We start from the raw sequence: 17639 nt of genomic DNA, 5'->3' as shown, positions 1-17639 counted from the left end.
CCTCTCCGTGGTCATGTATATGTAATACAGTGTGGTACCCTCCAGCAACTGTCACAGAAAAACTTCATTTCCCAGATGTCCATACTTTGTTGCTTTCAGAATAAAAGCGTAAATGAAAAGTTTCTAAAGAATAAACGTCTTATTAAGTTTTGGGCGGAAGAAGACGACAACCATATCAAATACTGTAGAATGTTTTATATTATCATTATTAGATTAAAATCAGTAAATAATAATAATAATAATAATAATAATAATAATAATACAATTAAAAATAAATTTCATAATCAGCATAATGTTCACGAGGGAGTGTTTTATGGATGGGTGAATGTAGACACAGCTATTTCATAGCTCATTACTTATTCCAAAATTAAAGACAATATATATTAAACACAAAGAGACATGACTTTAGCGATTCGGTCCCAACGACATATAATCATTAAACAGATCAAATCTGAATCGATTTAGTCCAAATGTTGATGGCAGCCATTGAACGAATTTATCCATAAATTTGTTTAGTCTCCAGACAAAACGATGTCAATAAAAGGTTTTATTTTGAAGATTTTCATCGGAAGTTGTCTGTGCCCACAAAGTACATTCTAACGCTAACTCTGGAGCCTCCCAGTCCCACTAGTGACAAATCAGAAATCCGGCCAGAGCAGTGAGTCTGGGCCTTCTGTCCTCTGTCAGTCTGTCCACGTCTCAGTGAAGACCTCAGCGCAGTCAGATCCAGAATGAGGCTGCTGCTTGTTACTGTGTTACTAACGGTGGCGCTCGCTTATTATGTTTACATCCCGCTGCCTGATGCCATCCAGGAGCCCTGGAGGTTGATGCTGCTGGATGCTGGATTCCGGGCAACGATGCACCTGGTGAGTGGGGAGATTTTTGCATTTGGGGAATAAATGCTGTGGATAGTATGAGGACTGCATCGGAAACAGATGGGTGCAGCAGGTGCGCAGCTTCAGCTGTTATTATGATTTAATATGTAGAAAATCTGTTGTTTTTCTTTGTGCAAATTGTTGGCTAAAAAGTGTTATTTATAGCAGTTGTTGGTCCAATGTGAAATGTTAAGTTGCATGCAATGCAGCTAATGTAATAGTGGCATTGAAAAGAAAGACACACCTCTTCACCTACAACACAGTAACACACATACACTGGTTAGACCAGTAAAGGTTAAGACTTTGACCCTAAGCCATGTGTTGAAATGATATTAACCCTGTAATGCCCAACTTTGGTGTCTTTATTGATGAGGTTCAATAGGATAGTTACTGCATCAGTATTTTATGATGTATTTATTTGAAGTTGTGCATTTTCTGAGTTATAAAATCAAAAATCGGAGGCACATCTGTCCTGAAATTCCACAACATCATGTGCTGCTTATGCATTTAAGTTATGTGTAGTCTACAATGCTTCTCTTTACCAGATTGTGTCAGGCGCTTTAGTGACAGCAGGGTGAGATGTGCAAACTTTGTGAAAGAGCTTTTTCAGTGCATTTACAGTTTGATTTTGAAACCGTCACACTCTCTGTCATGGTGTTAATCAGTTGCAAAGTAGCCATCGGGGAGTTTATTCTGGGCCTGCGCAAGGACAGTCTCACTCTTCACCCTCACCTTTGTTCTACATTTGAAAATGGCACTGTAGGTGAAGAGTAATAATATCTGTTATTGCCAAACTAGCTGAGGGAGCTTGAAGATTTATGTTCTACTTGTAAAGTGTAGTTTGCTTCAAAGCAGTTTATACTGTTTGCACAAGTCATTTCATATTTTATTCTATCCTTCTTTCTCCAAAAAAAAAAGAAGTGGAAAAAACCCACTGTGATGAGATTTAAGTTCTAGTTATTCAAATATTTTGCCTTAAATGTGGTATTTTATAACATTTGCACAGCATATAGTTTTGATTTTGATCTACTATGGAAAAAGATGCTAAAATGGTTTTAAACTGCACTGAGACAAATTGCTCTTCTTCTCTTTCCTGCAGCTGAAAGATGCAAGAATGTATTCACATATTGCAAATATAACAAAGTCATTTTAAAACTCACTAGTGTATGTTTTTGATTAAATAATACAACAACTTTATTGTCCACCAAAGTTGAGAAATGCAACTCAGGAATATTTATACAGATAAACTGCCTAAAACACACCATTATGACATAAAAGAAAAAATAATTTGAAAGGTTGATTAAACTTTGAATTAAATATTTCTTATTGAAGTTTTTTATTTCAGGTACAATTAGCTAAAACTGTTCACTAAAATACAGCCAAAGAGTACACAACGACTTAACATTGCAGTAACATTGTCAGACTCACAATTGACAGGTGCCTACATTACCCATGATGCAACTGCACTGCTGGCACTTATATTAGATATTGTTATACTAGTAATGTCTACTGTAGCACCGAGCCCCCAACCTCAAGTAGAAATGAGGAGCAAAACTTGTAGTCTCTGATGTTGACATCACTTGAGGCAGTTAATCAGAATTTGCACAGCTCTCCTCTGGAGCCACAAAAGGCTGTTTTACATTTTTCTTCACATAAACAGTAATCCTCCGAAAGACTGTAAAAAGACTTGTAATAAAGATGTGTGTGCAAAACCGCTGGAGCTCCCCTTTAACCAGATCAGGTTAGCATGCGTCTGATTCACATTAACTACAGTTTGTGTGTCACTATCATTATAAATTTCCTCCATCAGTTACATTCATTTAGTAATGGAAGGCTGCCAACTCAGATTTTCAGCAATCCTTACCTTACATAAAAAAATTATTCCAAGGGTTTACTCTCAGTGAGGTATACAGACTTTAAATTTGGTGTGAAGAGAGTTCTGGTAATGGATCAATACTCAGTATCGATGTATGAGTTTAGGTATCGGAATTAGTATCTGGAGAGAAAAAGTTGGATCCGTGCATTCTTAACTAAAAGAACATATTTTGCCGCATTCGTAGACTTTTCATCTTAATGAAATGATAAAAAAAAAAACCTAATGTTATTATAACAAGGCCAACATGTCTCTGTGTGGCTGTCTGGTTCTGCGCCCTCGCTGTGCCAAGCAACTGTGTCTGCTGGCCTTGGCTGAGCTATTGAGACAGTCTGAGATGTTTGTGGGGAGAAGGGCAGACTTAGAAACACATCAGTAAGATACAGTGCAGGAGGACAGAGGTGAGATAGTTGTGTCTCAAGTCTCTGCCAACATATACAAGCATTTAATATTTTCCCAGATTCCTTTTTGCTACCAGCTCGTTTCACTCTATGCCTAAATGTGTCCTAAGAAACTTAAAGAGTTTTATTCACTCCTCCCCTCCTATCTGTCCTCAGGCCTCTTTGAAGTCTTGGCTGGGTTTTGATCATTATATCAGGTCCCTCAGGCAGTCGATGGAGGGCTTCGATGACATGGCGCTCACTTCTGAGTCAAGCGGAGGGGTCATGCCCGGAGTGAAAGTCAGCGACATCACTTTCGCCGGCATCCCGGTCCGTGTTTACGAGCCCCCTGCTGGAGGCGAAGGCCATCTGAGGAGAGGGTTGATGTATTTCCACGGAGGAGGCTGGGCCCTCGGCAGTGGCAGTGAGTATGGACATTAATGCTCTTTAAGTAAAACTACAGATCAATATAAGAAAAATATTAATTAAGAATATTTGCTTTTCTTTAATTAGCAGATTGATTTGATAATATTTTTATTTGTATTATTAAATGTGATATGTCACATTTTCTGCATTTAAGGGGGGTGTGGAGGAACAGGTGTAACAACTTAGTAGTAACATTATTTTTTTCTTCATTTAACTTTTCCTGTTTCTCTTGCTCACTTCCTCAGAGAAGGGATCGTATGATACAATCAACCGGATGTTGTCCGACGAGCTCAACACCGTTGTGGTCTCTGTTGAGTAAGTGTCTCTCCTCCTGCAAGACTAATCTACTGTTTCAAGTTTGTTCTGCTCAGAGAGACAGAAACCAACTGTTGATACAGAGCTACATTTTAAGAGATAAAAAAAACAGAACTTCCTTCAGGTATTATACAAATGAACTGATCTTCATGTGTCACTGGGTAGGTGACCCTTTAACTATAGAAAGAGTGCTCCAAAGCTTTTTAAACTACCACTAAATCATCATTTGCAACCAATGTCTGTGTAGGTATCGTCTATATCCAGAGGTGCACTTCCCTGTGCCGTATCTAGACTGCCTCGCTGCTGCCAAGCACTTCTTGTCCCCAGATGTTCTAGCCAGGTATGCCATCGACCCAGAGCGTGTGGCTGTGTCAGGTGACAGTGCTGGAGGAAACCTGGCTGCCGCGGTCGCTCAGGAGGTACATAAAACAGCCATCTTTTGTAGGAATGTGTGTAAAATGTACTGTTGATATAAATCAAGACGTTAAGGCCTTATATGTTTTTAAAATGTTCTCAGGTTTCAAAAGATGACACTATAAGTGTGAAATTCAGCGTTCAGGCGTTGATCTACCCCGTGCTCCAGGCTCTGGACTTCAATACGCCCTCCTACTTGCAGAACCAACATATACCCATCCTCTACCGCAAACACATGGTTCGCTTCTGGCTGCAGTATCTCGGTGCTGACCTCTCCCTGCAGTCCCAGTGGATGGTGAACAACCACAGCTCCTTACACCACTCAAGCATCACCCCAGAGCTGAGGGCACGGGTAGACTGGACAGTCCTCCTGCCCCCGAAATACAAGAAGAGCTACAAGCCTCTGATTGTGGAAAAGGATTCGCAGGGGTCAGCAAAGGAGGTGTCGGGGCTGCTGGACGTAAGGGCAGCACCGCTGTTAACAACACCAGAGGTTTTGGCTAAATGCCCTCGGGCGTACATCCTAACATGCGAGCACGATGTGTTGAGGGATGACGGCCTGATGTACGCGCGCCGCTTACAGGACGCAGGTGTCACAGTCTTCAGTGACCACTATGAGGATGGCTTCCACGGATGTTTCAGCTTCATAGCCTGGCCATTAGAATTTGATGTAGGGAAGAGGGCACTTAGGGGTTACCTCAACTGGCTCAAGAACAACTTGTAAGTGTGTGTGTGTGTGTGTGTGTGTGTGTGTGTGTGTGTGTGTGTGTGTGTGTGTGTGAGTGTAAGTGTCTATATGGGTGCATGCATGTGTGTGTTCTACTAATACAAATGCACTAGTCCTTGCTTTATGAATCACAGACTTTCCAAGTGCTTGTACATCTGTTCTTTGTATCATATAAAATCTAAGCTCAGGGCCCTACCTGTACATACACACACACCACCTTGGTACATACGAAGATTCTTTAAGGTCTGCAGTGGAGAAGGGAAAATATGTTCAAATGACCCTGGTTGACACTGTTACCAGCTAACAATAAATACACAGCCACAAGCTTTCCACTTATGGATAAATTAATCAGCTGCTTCCACTGTGAGGAACCACATCAGTACACTTATTTTTTATCCACACCACAAACACATGAGCAGTGTATTTCACAAAGATTGTAATTGGTTTTATACTTTTTAAGGCCTATTACAAGTTAGAAACTCCTGATCACAGGTTCATGTTAGCAGTGGCAGTGTTTTTGGTTGATCTTTGTTTGATTATGTGGCTAAGCAAGTTACATTTTGTCATATGTCAATGTTTGTTGTTCCATCACTGCAATATGTTGATAACTATTGAATTGGTTGCCATGAAATTTGGTACAGACGGTCATGACAACCAGAGAATGAACCCTGATGACTTTTTGTGATCCCCTGATTTTTCCCCTATCTCATCAACAGCCGGATGAATAGTCATGAAATTTGCCACACACATATTCGTGGCCCTAATGTTTTTTTTAAGTAACTTTTCCCTTAACTTTTCATCCAGTGCCATAATCAGATCAAACTATGAATTAATTTCATGACCAAATACCTGCAAAACTAATGAAATTCCCATCAGCCTCAGCCATACTTTGGGTTTAGCTCTAATTAACTAATGTTAGCATGCTAACACACTAAACTAAGAGGGTGAACATGCTAAACATTATCTGCTTCGCATTAGCATTTCAGTACTGTCATTGTGAGCATGCACCTCAAAGCACCTGGCTGTGGTCTCTTGTAGTGACGTCAAACATGGGACAGACGACATTTGTAAATGATATTGTATCTTTTAAATAAATACGCTGCACAAAAAAAATCAAGGCATAACGCTTTCTCAAGGTCCTCTTTTTCTAACGGGGAACTGAGTACTTTTCTTGTGGACAGTATTGAACTTTTACATGTACTTTCAGGACATTCTGTGTATCTGAACCATAGTTAACTGTGAATTAAATGTTTTGTGATTTAAATGCCTGGCTAGGGATACTTTTGCGACATGAATGAGTCACTGACGTCGCAATTTGCATTCACTTGTCAGTAGCTGCAGCAAACTGAGAATCTGCAAGGGCTTCAAATATTGTAATTTTACCTCTTAATTGAACTTTCCCATCTTTTAAGCATTCCACGTGGGATGCAATTTTCCACTGTGTCTCTGCTCTGCCCACTGTTGTGATTTATGAGGGAACTGATGAAGGGTGTCAATAAAAAAACAAAAAACATGAAGAACAAATTGTTCTGTTCTTTTTGGTGCTTAAAAATCCACTTCCAGATCCCCTGATATGCATCTCCAGCCTGTGATGTTCAATATGCGCCATTATTTTGTAATTAGGTGTATTTTTTGTGTTTCAGTTTTCGGCGAACCTGCTTTTGCTCAACCTGCCTCATTCATGTTTCCCATAATGCATCATCCAGTAAACATAGTTATTATATGCGACCTTTAGCTGCTCCAAATTTGGAGACTTATGTATAAATACATTAAATACTTGCAATTTTTGTCAGCATCTCCGGGGATATGCTCTCCAGCCATTTAAAAATAGTAGTCTTCTGCTAATCGTAAATATGAAGCCTACACACAGGAGAAACATTTGTTCAGGTAGTACGTAACACACACCCCTATATTTTAATATACCAGAATATGAATATCAGAGTGGTATGGATGACATAACTACTAAATAGATATTTCATGTTGCATCCGTACTCTATGTTGTTATCCCTATAGAGAATATATAGAACCCTTAAGTCTCTCATATCTGCGCCACTATTCTGGGTCAAGTCTAGAAGTACCAATAATCAATGCAACACCCCCCTCTAGTGGACTGAGAACCACATGAACCATCCATGGTCTTAATCTAACACATTAAAAGGAATTGGTAACAATAATAATAAAACAAATACGTAATAATTAATAAAACATTTATCTGGATGAAAATTACTTTTGATTTTGATACTTTAAGTATTGCAAGTAGGCTCCATGCAACCCTCCTATAACCTATATTTGGAGTAATCCTCATAACTGCATGCCTAAATATTTCAATAAAAATATTCTGATCTTAGTGTAACCCTAAGTCTCTATTTAAAATCAAATGCTACTTTTAGCTAGTTTTGTTCAGTGTTGTTTTGGCCAAACCACCCGGTTGATAGAAACAAATGATTGTGAGTTAAATATTAACCTGTGTGTATTGTCTCTGTTTCTATGCTCCCACATTCACATACAGTAGTTTCCTATCAGGGAAACACCCTTCCACTGACAAACTAACTCTAAGTCACTGGCAACTGTCTGTGCGCATTGTGCTGCCGTAGCATTTTTCAGCACTAGTCTTTGTTTTATAAATGAGACAATGAGCAGCTGTAGTGCTCAGACGGGAATTTAGGGAGATTCCATGACTTTACTGAGACAAACGTTGGGAGGAGAAGCCTCAGGGGAGGGAAAAAGGGAGTGGAGGACAGAGGAGGGTGGATGGAGCGTGATCCGTCCTTTAAATCCATTATATGTCTCCAGGGTATTATTCAAGCTCTTCACTTCAGGGGGAAACTGCTTTAATTTTCAAAGAAGCACTAGCTCTCCTTATGCTTTCCTGTTTCAAATTGTTCTTGTAACCGATTTCAGATTCAGGGTTTAGAAAATAGTTTGTTCTGAGTGACTGAGTCTCACAAGTTCATCATACTGTCTGTTCCTCACAGAGACAGACAGACGTTTTTGATGATTTTGGTGTTAACCAAAGTTATGTTGCAGTTTTGAAGTTAATGCGTGTAAAATTTTCCTGAAATAAAACCCTGTTTTTGATCCTATTTGTGGTCCGCATGTTGGCAGCAAAAGCTATTTGAGTCCACCATTACAGATTCAATTTCATTCACATTAATTCATTAATATTAGCCTCATTGTTTACTGTTCACTCTCACCACAGCCAAAAATAACCCCCTATAAAACCAAAACTTTTACACTTTGGTTGTTGTAAGGATTAGACAAACAAGATGTAACAAGTGTAAAGTCAGCGTTAGAGGTGTCGATCTTCTCATTTAACTCTCGGCAAGAAAGGACAGTTTCTCAAAATGTCAGACTATTCTTTTCCTCTTTAAAATACCTGGAGGATTAAAGCCAGTTAGGGCCTGTTGCATGTGGACAGAGGTCAGAGGTCACCAGCTGATTGGACCTGAGAGAAAGAAATTACAATAATTTAGTAGGAAAGATGTTGATCAAACATGAACATTAAAGTATTGTAATTTTCTGCAGAATTCCAGACATACACCATCTCCCCCCCCCCCTCTCCCTCTCTGTCTGCAATGGGACTGTAGACAGGCATGTCTCTCAGGGTGTCATCTTCCCTGCCTGAGGCCAGACAGTCTTCAAATATCACTTACCTTCTCTCTGACAAGCCTGGGAAGTGACTCACTTAAAGGAAACTTCTGCATTTTTAGATTTTTATCAGTAAAGAAAACAAACAAAATACTTATTTTCCTCAGGTGTTGTTCACGTCTACGCCTCCAACATTTCCCTGGAATAAATGCACAAAAACACAGTAGTATCAAAGGTCGTGATACATTTGGATACCTTTGGGATTTTCCACATACATACTTTTTGTCCAGTGTTTTCAGTTTAATCTGGTAGGCTACCTACCAACCTGTGTGAACCCTATATCAGTGTATGCACCAGCGTGAACATATTACACATGGGAGGGTCACGCACATCCAAGAGCTGTGAACTCCTTCAGCTCCACTCTCACTTCCTCCCACTGACAATGGAGCAGGGGTTAGAGTTGAAGGAATGAAAGTAGAGGAACCACTGGGAATCATTCAAGGTTAAGTTCTGCAGATTGAATGACTCCCTTGTGACAAATACTACTTGACTACACTGAAGCACTAACAATGGCGGGTCATTTGGCACTAATCGGCCAGCATTCTCTCAGATCACTTCACAATAGCAGGAAAGAGAAGAAAAGGGGCCTTTTTTCATCTTACTCTTAGATGCTGATTGTCTCACATGCAACTTTCATGCAGTGATGCTGCCTTTATGTACTTTCACGTCTGATTTTGAATGTCATACATACAACTCATCCCACATTTTAAGTGTTTTTTTGATCATTTGACCGCATGACATTACAACATTGCTTCATCGCTATTAAATCAAGCCATTCGGAGGTACTTCGATCTGCAATGCAAGAGGAGAAAACAGGCAAATAAAGTATTTATTGGACATTAATTAGCTGTTTAGCTGTTAAACACCAAGAAAAACACAGTAACGAGTATATTATTAGTATTATAGAGGCACAATTGTGAAAAATTAAAAGTTGGATAAAGAGTGATAATAGGATTAAATTCTTAACAAAAGGCAAATACATTAATAAAATAAATCACCTTTTACAACTAATTGTTTCCAGGGCATTCATAATTTCACTAAATTCAACCAACGCAGTTATCTTATGCTGCCTTCAGCAACTCCACATTTGGACTGGAAATCTGTAATACATTGCAATTCTTCTGGCAGGAAGTAAACAAACCCAGTTACAAATTGTGGCAAATGTTGGGACATTGGGATTAAAGTGGAACGAATATACTTTGAACCACAGAGAGGAGTAAACAGTATAAAACACTGAAAGACTGCTGGCCTCTATTAGCATCTGCTTCACATAACTACAGGATTTTACACATTAAAATGTTTAAAAGAAAAGATTAAAGCTCCATTCCCCACATGACAGAAAACAGATCTACTTTTTATATCTGTGTTAAGTTCCTGTAAAGTAAAACATGTTTGGGTTTCTCTCTAAAATCTTATTTCGATAATATGGAATATTGATATCAAATATTAATAAACAGAATGAACTTTAAACCTTTTTAAGCAAACATGGACTAAATGCCCTTAAAGTGCTAAAGAAATGTGACTGAGAAAACCCCATTGGCTGATGAAGACAATGTCTGTAATCACTGAAAGCTCCAGAACAGTTACTAAATAGACCTAGAAGTAAACTTGTTTCACCAAGAAAAGTATAGATGACATGTATACCCAGAAAATGGAATATTTAATATTTAAACAGTAATTAGGCTAATTAAAAGGTTTAAATGATCAGAAATAATGAGCTTAATAGCTAGTGTCACACTGAGGCAACCCACGTGGTCTAAGTTGTAGTATTAGCCTCTTGTTTGGGTTGCACATGCGCTCTCAACCCAGTTCAACTGAGTTCCCACCTTTCCGACAGCGCTTGAAGGCGCCATGAAGTTGCAGCATCTAGCTCCCAGCTCATTTCTATCTAATAACAGTGACAGGCTGTTGTAATCCCCCATACCTCCTCTCTCTCTCTCTCTCTCTCTCTCTCTCTCTCTCTCTCTCTTCTGCTCCACCTACCTACAAACTGCAGCTCTGCTTTCCTCCCTCTCTCTTTCCCCCCTTCTCTCTCTCTCTCTCCCTGCAGAGCCGATGAACCAGCAGAGCTTGATCTGACTTGTCCTCCCTGCTTGTGGAAGTGTTTTCCTTGCTCCTCGGAACTTATTTTGCGGTTGCCACACTCACGCTGTGATATGGCCATTTCTGTTTCTCTCCAGTGTCTGGGGCTCATCCTACTCGCAGCAATCCTCCTGCAGACCATCGCGGTTGCCGTCAGTTTTATGTACTTCAACAAAGTCCTGAGCACGGTAAGATTGTGTGTGTTTGTCTTCCCCTTCATCTAACACAGAATGACAGCAGAACAAAACCCGACTGCCAGATAACTGGGGGGTGGAGGTTTGACACACACTTTACTGATGACAAATCATAGCTTTACTTCATAGCCATTCATTTCACAGGGAAACCATACCAGTGGCACAGTTTTATGTCTCCATGCAAGTTAGGGAATAAAACATTAGAAATAACATTTATTTAGCACCCCAGACATTAGGCCCTTACCTGAACAGTAAGGAGAGGCCTTATATAATCTCAAAAGGTAAATTATGGCATGAAGTTGCCATTATCCACTTGAATAATCTATAGACACACTTTCTGTTCCTCTTTCAGGGATTGGCTACTGCAGAATTAATATGCAAGTTCATATGGTGACATGAAGTAAAAAGTCCCGGTTATGCAAGAATTTCTGCCTTTCTAACGCTGCACAATGAGAGAGGAGAAAGTTGGCAGAGTAGATAACAGAACACAATGGCAGGAAATGAGACTAGTTAGGAGTCAGGAGGGTTGTGACACCCTAAAGCAACACGTTTCAGGCATTTGAGCGATATTGTGACAAGCAGAAAAAAAAGCTTTTTGAAAAAGCTGATGGATTTGGTGCTGGGCTCTGATTGGCTGAGTCAGAGTAAAACAGCCCACCTCACCTCACACACACACTTGTGTCCACTTCAGAGTTGAATCCATGTTAATGTGCTTATTGGCATCCACCTGTACCAGTATGTATACACAAAGATTGAGAAATACTCTTCTAGGGGATTTTTCCAGTGGAGAAATGTGACGCAGTAAATGCATCAATGCAACTTTCTGTGCACTGGTGCCCCAAACCCCATGCAGCTGGTGCCCTTTTTTATTTTTTCCACCCCTGCCCATCAGACAGCCTGATTACGCCACTGAATTAATCATTGATAGACAGAAAACAATAACTATTTTGAAGATCAAGTAATTGGTAATTTTTCAAGCCAAAAAGGCCCAATATATGCTGTTTTAGTGTCTTAAGTATGAGGACAGTAGTAAACTAAATATCCTTGGATTTTTGACTATTGGTTGGACAAAACAAGAGATTTACCTTAGGCTCTAAGAATAAATAATTTATATTTTATAGAAAAAAAAGTAATCTCTTAATTATTCTCTAGATGAATCAATAATGAAAATAATCGTTGGTTGCAGCCCTTGTGCATTGTTCATTTTATTTCTTCTCTGTTGACAGATGCAGGAGAGTTTCTCTCGTAGTAGCGTTTCCTGTCTAATTAACGCAAATCAGCTCTCTGAGTCCGAAGTTTCCAAGGACAAGAGGAGCGACCCCTGCTGGCAAGTCACGCAACAGCTCCACTACCACATAGAAAAGGTTTTTGATTTATTTTTTAATCTAACTTCAATTTAGGTTCCCTTATTGCAGGAATAATTTGTTATTTTTATTTTATTCAACACACTGGTGGTCCGCACTTCTATCATGTTCTATCAACAATGTTGCAGAAATTCCATAAATTAGAATTAGTAATGGTAATAATTTGTTTGTACATTACATGTAGTTACTCGGGCCCCTCTGATTGGTGCTGGGAAAATGATCCTCCACAGAACTTCTAAATAACTGACTCAAAGGGGAATACTGCTATTACAAGTCAACAGATGACATATTTGTTGATCCAGAGGGAGGACTGAATGTTTCATGGGGGTGACACGGTCCCACATGTATTACTGAATGTTATTAATTTAGATAAAGATAAAGATACCATAAGTGCATTATAACTGAAGAGGACAAGCTACTTTAACTTGCCGCCTATTCACTCCCTCTTTTTCTTTCTGTCTCTCTGGGTGTTTTTCTTTCAGACCATGGCTGACAGATTCCAGAAGGAGATAACTACTGCTATGAGAGGTGAACAATGCCTCCATAGACTATCAGTTATTACTAATAGTAGTAAGCATATCTTTTTCCGCTAAACACGTCCTGTGTGTTTTCCCAGATAAGCTGACAGGAGTGCTGCGACCCGGCGTCCGAGGAATACCTCTTCCCAAAGTTGCTGCGCATGTGACCGGTGTCAGCTCGTCCACAGAACCTCCGACAGCAGAGGGTGAGGATCCTGTTAATGTAGTAAAATATCCAGTGTGCACACAGAGTTGGTTACGTTTGGAATGAAGTCCTGGAAAGCATACCTGACATCTTGAACACAGTACTTAATCAATGCTCACACACCTGTGAGTACTGTGTTGCTTCGCCCATAACTTTCCCAGGCCAGAGGTGAGGAATGTGCTTCAAGGCTTCCCAGGCTGTTCTCAGATTCAGTAACATCTTCATGTTTGTCAGGACCTGCAGATGTGCAGCTGCTTTGCCAAACTTATACGGTGTCTTCTGAAATTCCAGGCGTATGATAGTCCTTACCTAATACAGTTTATAGATTTTTATGATTCGTTTTATGGCATTTTCAGCTTTATTTGACATTAGACCGACAGGGTGATAACATGCAACAAGGATTTCTGGTTGGAATAACATAAGGAAGTGTGTGATAGACCTCTTGACCATGAAGACACCCCTAGTCTTCAGATTCTTTTTACTGAGAAGATGTTTATTTTATCCCAAAATTCTAAGAAAGGCACTTCTATAATAAGAAGGAAAAAGCATCCCACCTCATGTCATTAAATCAAGTTACTTTAATTGCAGTAAAATTATAAGCTTGTTAAACCATTATAATTTGAATGATGCTAAGGTACTCAGCAGTTCTTACCAGACAATTAGAGCAGTTGAGTTTAATTTTTAGTTTCATTTAGTCAAACAAGTTACAAATACATTTAGTCTCGCTCCATTCAAAGCCATTACATTTTTTACTTTTTGATTATTGAAGTTTTTATTTCTGTAAACATGTTAAAATCGCCATTAAAATTGATAATGATATAGTTAGTTCAGTCTGTGTTTTGCCCTCAGACCGTTCGTCTCAGTATCCTCTGGGAGGTCTGTGGGAAAGAGAGGGGGTGGGTTGGGGCAGCGTGCATTGCTGTCTGCCACAGTGTCTTTTTTGATATAACCACTGGAGGAGGCCAAAGTCAAAGGTTTTTCTAATTGTACACTATTGGCTTTAAAGGACAAGTCTGGTCATGTTTTTTCTTGTTAAAAAAATAAAACCCATGAAATTACCAAAGCCAGTAATGAACTGATCCTACTAACAAGTATTGTCCATGTAGCCAAAGCCTGACATATCTTATTCCTCTTTGCCATAGAGCTCCATTGTTGTCCAAAAACTATTATAAGCACACCAGTGGGCCGCACTGTGTTTTATGTTCCTGTTTTATTATAATAACCCTGGGCACTGTGGTTTATTTTGACTCAATCCCACATATGCCATCTTTAACACTAGAACACAGAATATGTATTAATCCGCAACAGAAAATAGTCCACAACAGATGCACTATATACTCCTTTTAGAGCAAAATTTGCTGAAAATATAGTACCCAGCTGTTTTAGGAAATTATTCAGCCTTTTAAACTTTTACATCTATAATTGTGCTTGAAAGTTCAGAGCCACAGACAAGCAAAAAAGTGCCACTACCTATTTAATTTTATTTTTTTATGGGATTTGTTGACAATAGGAAAATATTAAATATAGCCAGCCTTGTCCTTTTTTGTTTGTTCATGAGGAATATATTTCTGAATGTCATACATACGTACATACCCCAGGATAGCTGGACGTGTGAAACATGAAACTGCTGTCAATAAAAAAAAAAGCAGCTGGTCTGTGAGCACATCTGTAAGCTTTATTGACAGAGTTTCTTTAACATTTGTTTCTTATTTGAATCGCAGTGGCTGTTTATACTCAATCAACACTCTTAAAATGAGCAAATGGCCTTAATTGACATGTTTATGTGTGTGTTTAACTCTGTATGTTTTTATGTGCTGTTGCAGGCTCACAGAACAGCAGGGGGTACCTGGGCGAGCGAATCAGAGCGTGGGAGGGACAGAGAGGTCTGTCCTTCCTGCAGAACATGGAGCTGAGGGGAGGAGAGCTGCTGGTGCCTCGAGCTGGCCTCTATTACATCTATGCCCAGACCTACTTCAGACTGCCCTCCATGGGCGAGATGGATTGGGAGGCAAAGGGGGAGACAGGGGAAACAAAGGAGGAGGAAGGAGCCCAGCTTGTCCAGTATATCTACAAGAAGGTTAGGCTTTGTGCACATTATTGAAGGATAATACCTGGCATTGGAACAAATTAATAATCCATCACAGTGAACATTTTATAATAATTTGGTTCAGCTTAAGTCATGTTATTGTAGCGTGATAATACAGTAGTGAACAAGGACCCTTCAGCATCTACAGTAGGCTGCCAAATAGCAATCTCTTCAATGTCCACAGCTGTATCCCAATTCCATACTATATACAAATAGTATTCACTATATACTAAATTTAATAATATATTATTTCAGTTGTATACAAGAATTCAATGTTCTTTTCCATTTTGTAGAAAATAATATATATATATATGTAAGTTGTTTTCATGTTTTTGCTGCTGTAAGTATGCTTTTTTTTCTTTGAGGAATATTTATGTCATTTGGAGAAACAATTGACCAATCAGAGTGTTGTGGGTGGGAATAAAAATGGGAGCATTAACTTTATCCATGACGCAGCAGAAAGGATATGTCACTCGCTACTAGTTGGTTAGGGCCAAATCCCAAATAGAAAATGGCTACATGTGAACACAATATCAGGCTGGACAAAGTGTCTGTTTGTGGTGGGTAATGATTATTTGATAACTCATGAATGCAAGCCAACTCTCAAACTTCAAATGTCAGTGTCCTTGAATGCACCAAAAGTAAGAAATTAAGCTATTGATTCCATGTGGTATCGTTAAGATGAAATGCTTATGATTAAATATTATATGCAAATATATTGTGATGCTTTGCTTTTGAAGGTTTTGAACTTGTTTTTGTGATATGGTCCACAGATGAGTTCCTACACGATGCCCATCCTGCTGATGAAATCATTCCGGAGTGCCTGCTGGCCTCGGGGTCAGGAGCCTGGTCTCTTCTCCCTGCATCAGGCCGGTACTGCCTTTCTACAGCCCGCCGACCGCCTCTTCATCACCGTTAGCAACGCCAGCACCATGGAGATGGATGGGAGGGCAAGCTACTTCGGGGCCTTCCTCGTTGGTTAAAGAGAGGGAACCTCGGATAGAAGTGTCCGGGACTGATGGGACTTGATGCAGACATCAACAGTAGTTGACCAAAATGTCAGGGTTTTTGCTTGGGAATGTGAGCAGCTGTGTGAGAGTGCAGGATCGGAGAAGACTAATGAACTGTTGGCAGTGCAAAGGACTTCTTTTGGAACCACAGAGCTGTAGGGATATGATCATACTGAGCTGCAGTGGCAGACTCGCTGTGGCTCAAAATGGCACGGAAGAAGAGCCGTTTGCTGCGTATTTACTCCAGTAGTCACAGTTAAACCTCACACCGGTTATTAGCTCTGTGGTTGGGGCTGGTAAACAGAGTGTACTGTATGACAGAGCAAACATGGATTACATGGTGCATTCAGAGTACAGGACATTTGGAGCAGTACAATAGATGCAGATAAAAATGTGGCGCTCTCATGTGTGAATGACTTCTATTGTGAACAGAGCGAGCTGTTTTTGCCCACAGGTCAAACGGTCGTCAGTCGTGTTGTCATCCCCAGGAAATGACAGTGCTGTTGGACACATGACACTTAACTGGTCTTTTATTAGAAATAAGTATTAAAAAATGCCACTAGACAAGATTTGAGATGTTCAGTATTATGAATGAAGCTTGTTTTGTTTGTTTACAGTACTTAAGGTTGAATTTCCTCTTTGTGCAATGTCTTGAATGAATGTGTGGCGTGACACACATCACGGTCCTACAGCCTTAAAGAAGCACTGATCTAGTATGAATGGACTGAGTATTAAGTGTTTTTGACACATGTACACTTCTATATCCATTGGATACCAAACCAGATTTCATTTTGTGCTGAATAAATTTATATTCAAGTGTTTTATTTAAAGATTGAACTTCCTTACGTTTCCTAGGTTTTATATCAAGACAAGTCATGCCAGCTAGAGGATGGCAATATCTCAGCAACTGGTTAATGAATTGCCATGAATATGTGTACAGACATTAATGGTTCACAGATGAGGAATCCTAATGACTTTAGTGATCCCGACTTTACCTCCAGCCTTAACATGAGGTTCCCATTTTAGGTTTTCAGTAACCACTATAAGGACTGCCGTTAAATTTGGTACAGGCTTTCACATTCCTCTCAGGATGAATGGCATTTTCTCTTCGGTGATCCCTTAAATTTGTGTCTAGTGCCACCATCAGGTCAAAGTTTAACTGTGTCCAATGCTTTGGTTTATGACCAAATACTTGCAGATGACATCCCCATCAGCTGTTTTTTTGTTTGTTTTTGGCCTGCTAGCTAAACTCGTAATCTTGTTTTATTCAAGTTTCCGGTAATGTTGAATTTTATTATTCTTGTTTATAATACTTTTCCCAGGTCTGAATATTTGTAACTAATTTTATAATGCATTGCAATGAAGGGGAGACAAAATAACCAGCCTGTACTGGTTCATTATCTTTAGGTTTTTCTCATGTTTACTCATCATGGAATGGGGAATGAATGGATTAACATTATAACAGAATCATTATGAGGGCAAACTCTCTATTTTCTTAACCCTAGCTTGTGCAAGATAGGAA

The 17639-nt window shown here is 39.5% G+C and overlaps 2 protein-coding genes and 1 long non-coding RNA gene across 3 annotated transcripts; 2 read left to right on the top strand and 1 right to left on the bottom strand.

Moving 5' to 3' along the window:
• Window positions 1-605: 605 nt before the first annotated feature.
• LOC127361622 (neutral cholesterol ester hydrolase 1) lies at window positions 606-6534 on the top strand. Its single transcript, XM_051396400.1, has 5 exons — window positions 606-866; window positions 3306-3552; window positions 3800-3869; window positions 4117-4288; window positions 4387-6534. Exons 1-5 carry the CDS (start codon window positions 732-734, stop codon window positions 5005-5007), a joined length of 1245 nt encoding a protein of 414 aa, XP_051252360.1. The 5' UTR covers window positions 606-731; the 3' UTR covers window positions 5008-6534.
• Window positions 2172-8537, bottom strand: LOC127361631 (uncharacterized). Its single transcript, XR_007884316.1, has 2 exons — window positions 8387-8537; window positions 2172-3585 (listed from the first exon to the last, which is right to left on the bottom strand). It is a non-coding gene; the product is annotated as an uncharacterized LOC127361631 (long non-coding RNA).
• A 2000-nt stretch (window positions 8538-10537) lies between these two features.
• On the top strand, window positions 10538-16947 carry LOC127361625 (tumor necrosis factor ligand superfamily member 10). Its single transcript, XM_051396405.1, has 6 exons — window positions 10538-10928; window positions 12161-12298; window positions 12781-12826; window positions 12915-13022; window positions 14845-15098; window positions 15881-16947. Exons 1-6 carry the CDS (start codon window positions 10815-10817, stop codon window positions 16088-16090), a joined length of 870 nt encoding a protein of 289 aa, XP_051252365.1. The 5' UTR covers window positions 10538-10814; the 3' UTR covers window positions 16091-16947.
• The last annotated feature ends 692 nt before the right edge of the window (window positions 16948-17639 follow it).

Source organism: Dicentrarchus labrax, unplaced genomic scaffold, assembly GCF_905237075.1.
Source record: "Dicentrarchus labrax unplaced genomic scaffold, dlabrax2021, whole genome shotgun sequence".
Lineage (NCBI taxonomy): Eukaryota > Metazoa > Chordata > Actinopteri > Moronidae > Dicentrarchus > Dicentrarchus labrax.
This window is presented reverse-complemented; position numbering and strand designations above follow the sequence as displayed.

Excerpts from the sequence above, each read along its gene's own strand:
- LOC127361622 (XM_051396400.1), top strand. The coding sequence starts at position 732 with ATGAGGCTGCTGCTTGTTACTGTGTTACTAACGGTGGCGCTCGCTTAT. Across the intron at positions 3,553-3,799 it reads CTGGGCCCTCGGCAGTGGCA|AGAAGGGATCGTATGATACA; the intron begins GTGAGTATGGAC and ends TCACTTCCTCAG. Across the intron at positions 4,289-4,386 it reads CTGCCGCGGTCGCTCAGGAG|GTTTCAAAAGATGACACTAT; the intron begins GTACATAAAACA and ends AAATGTTCTCAG.
- LOC127361625 (XM_051396405.1), top strand. The coding sequence starts at position 10,815 with ATGGCCATTTCTGTTTCTCTCCAGTGTCTGGGGCTCATCCTACTCGCA. Across the intron at positions 12,299-12,780 it reads TCCACTACCACATAGAAAAG|ACCATGGCTGACAGATTCCA; the intron begins GTTTTTGATTTA and ends TTTTTCTTTCAG. Across the intron at positions 15,099-15,880 it reads TCCAGTATATCTACAAGAAG|ATGAGTTCCTACACGATGCC; the intron begins GTTAGGCTTTGT and ends TATGGTCCACAG.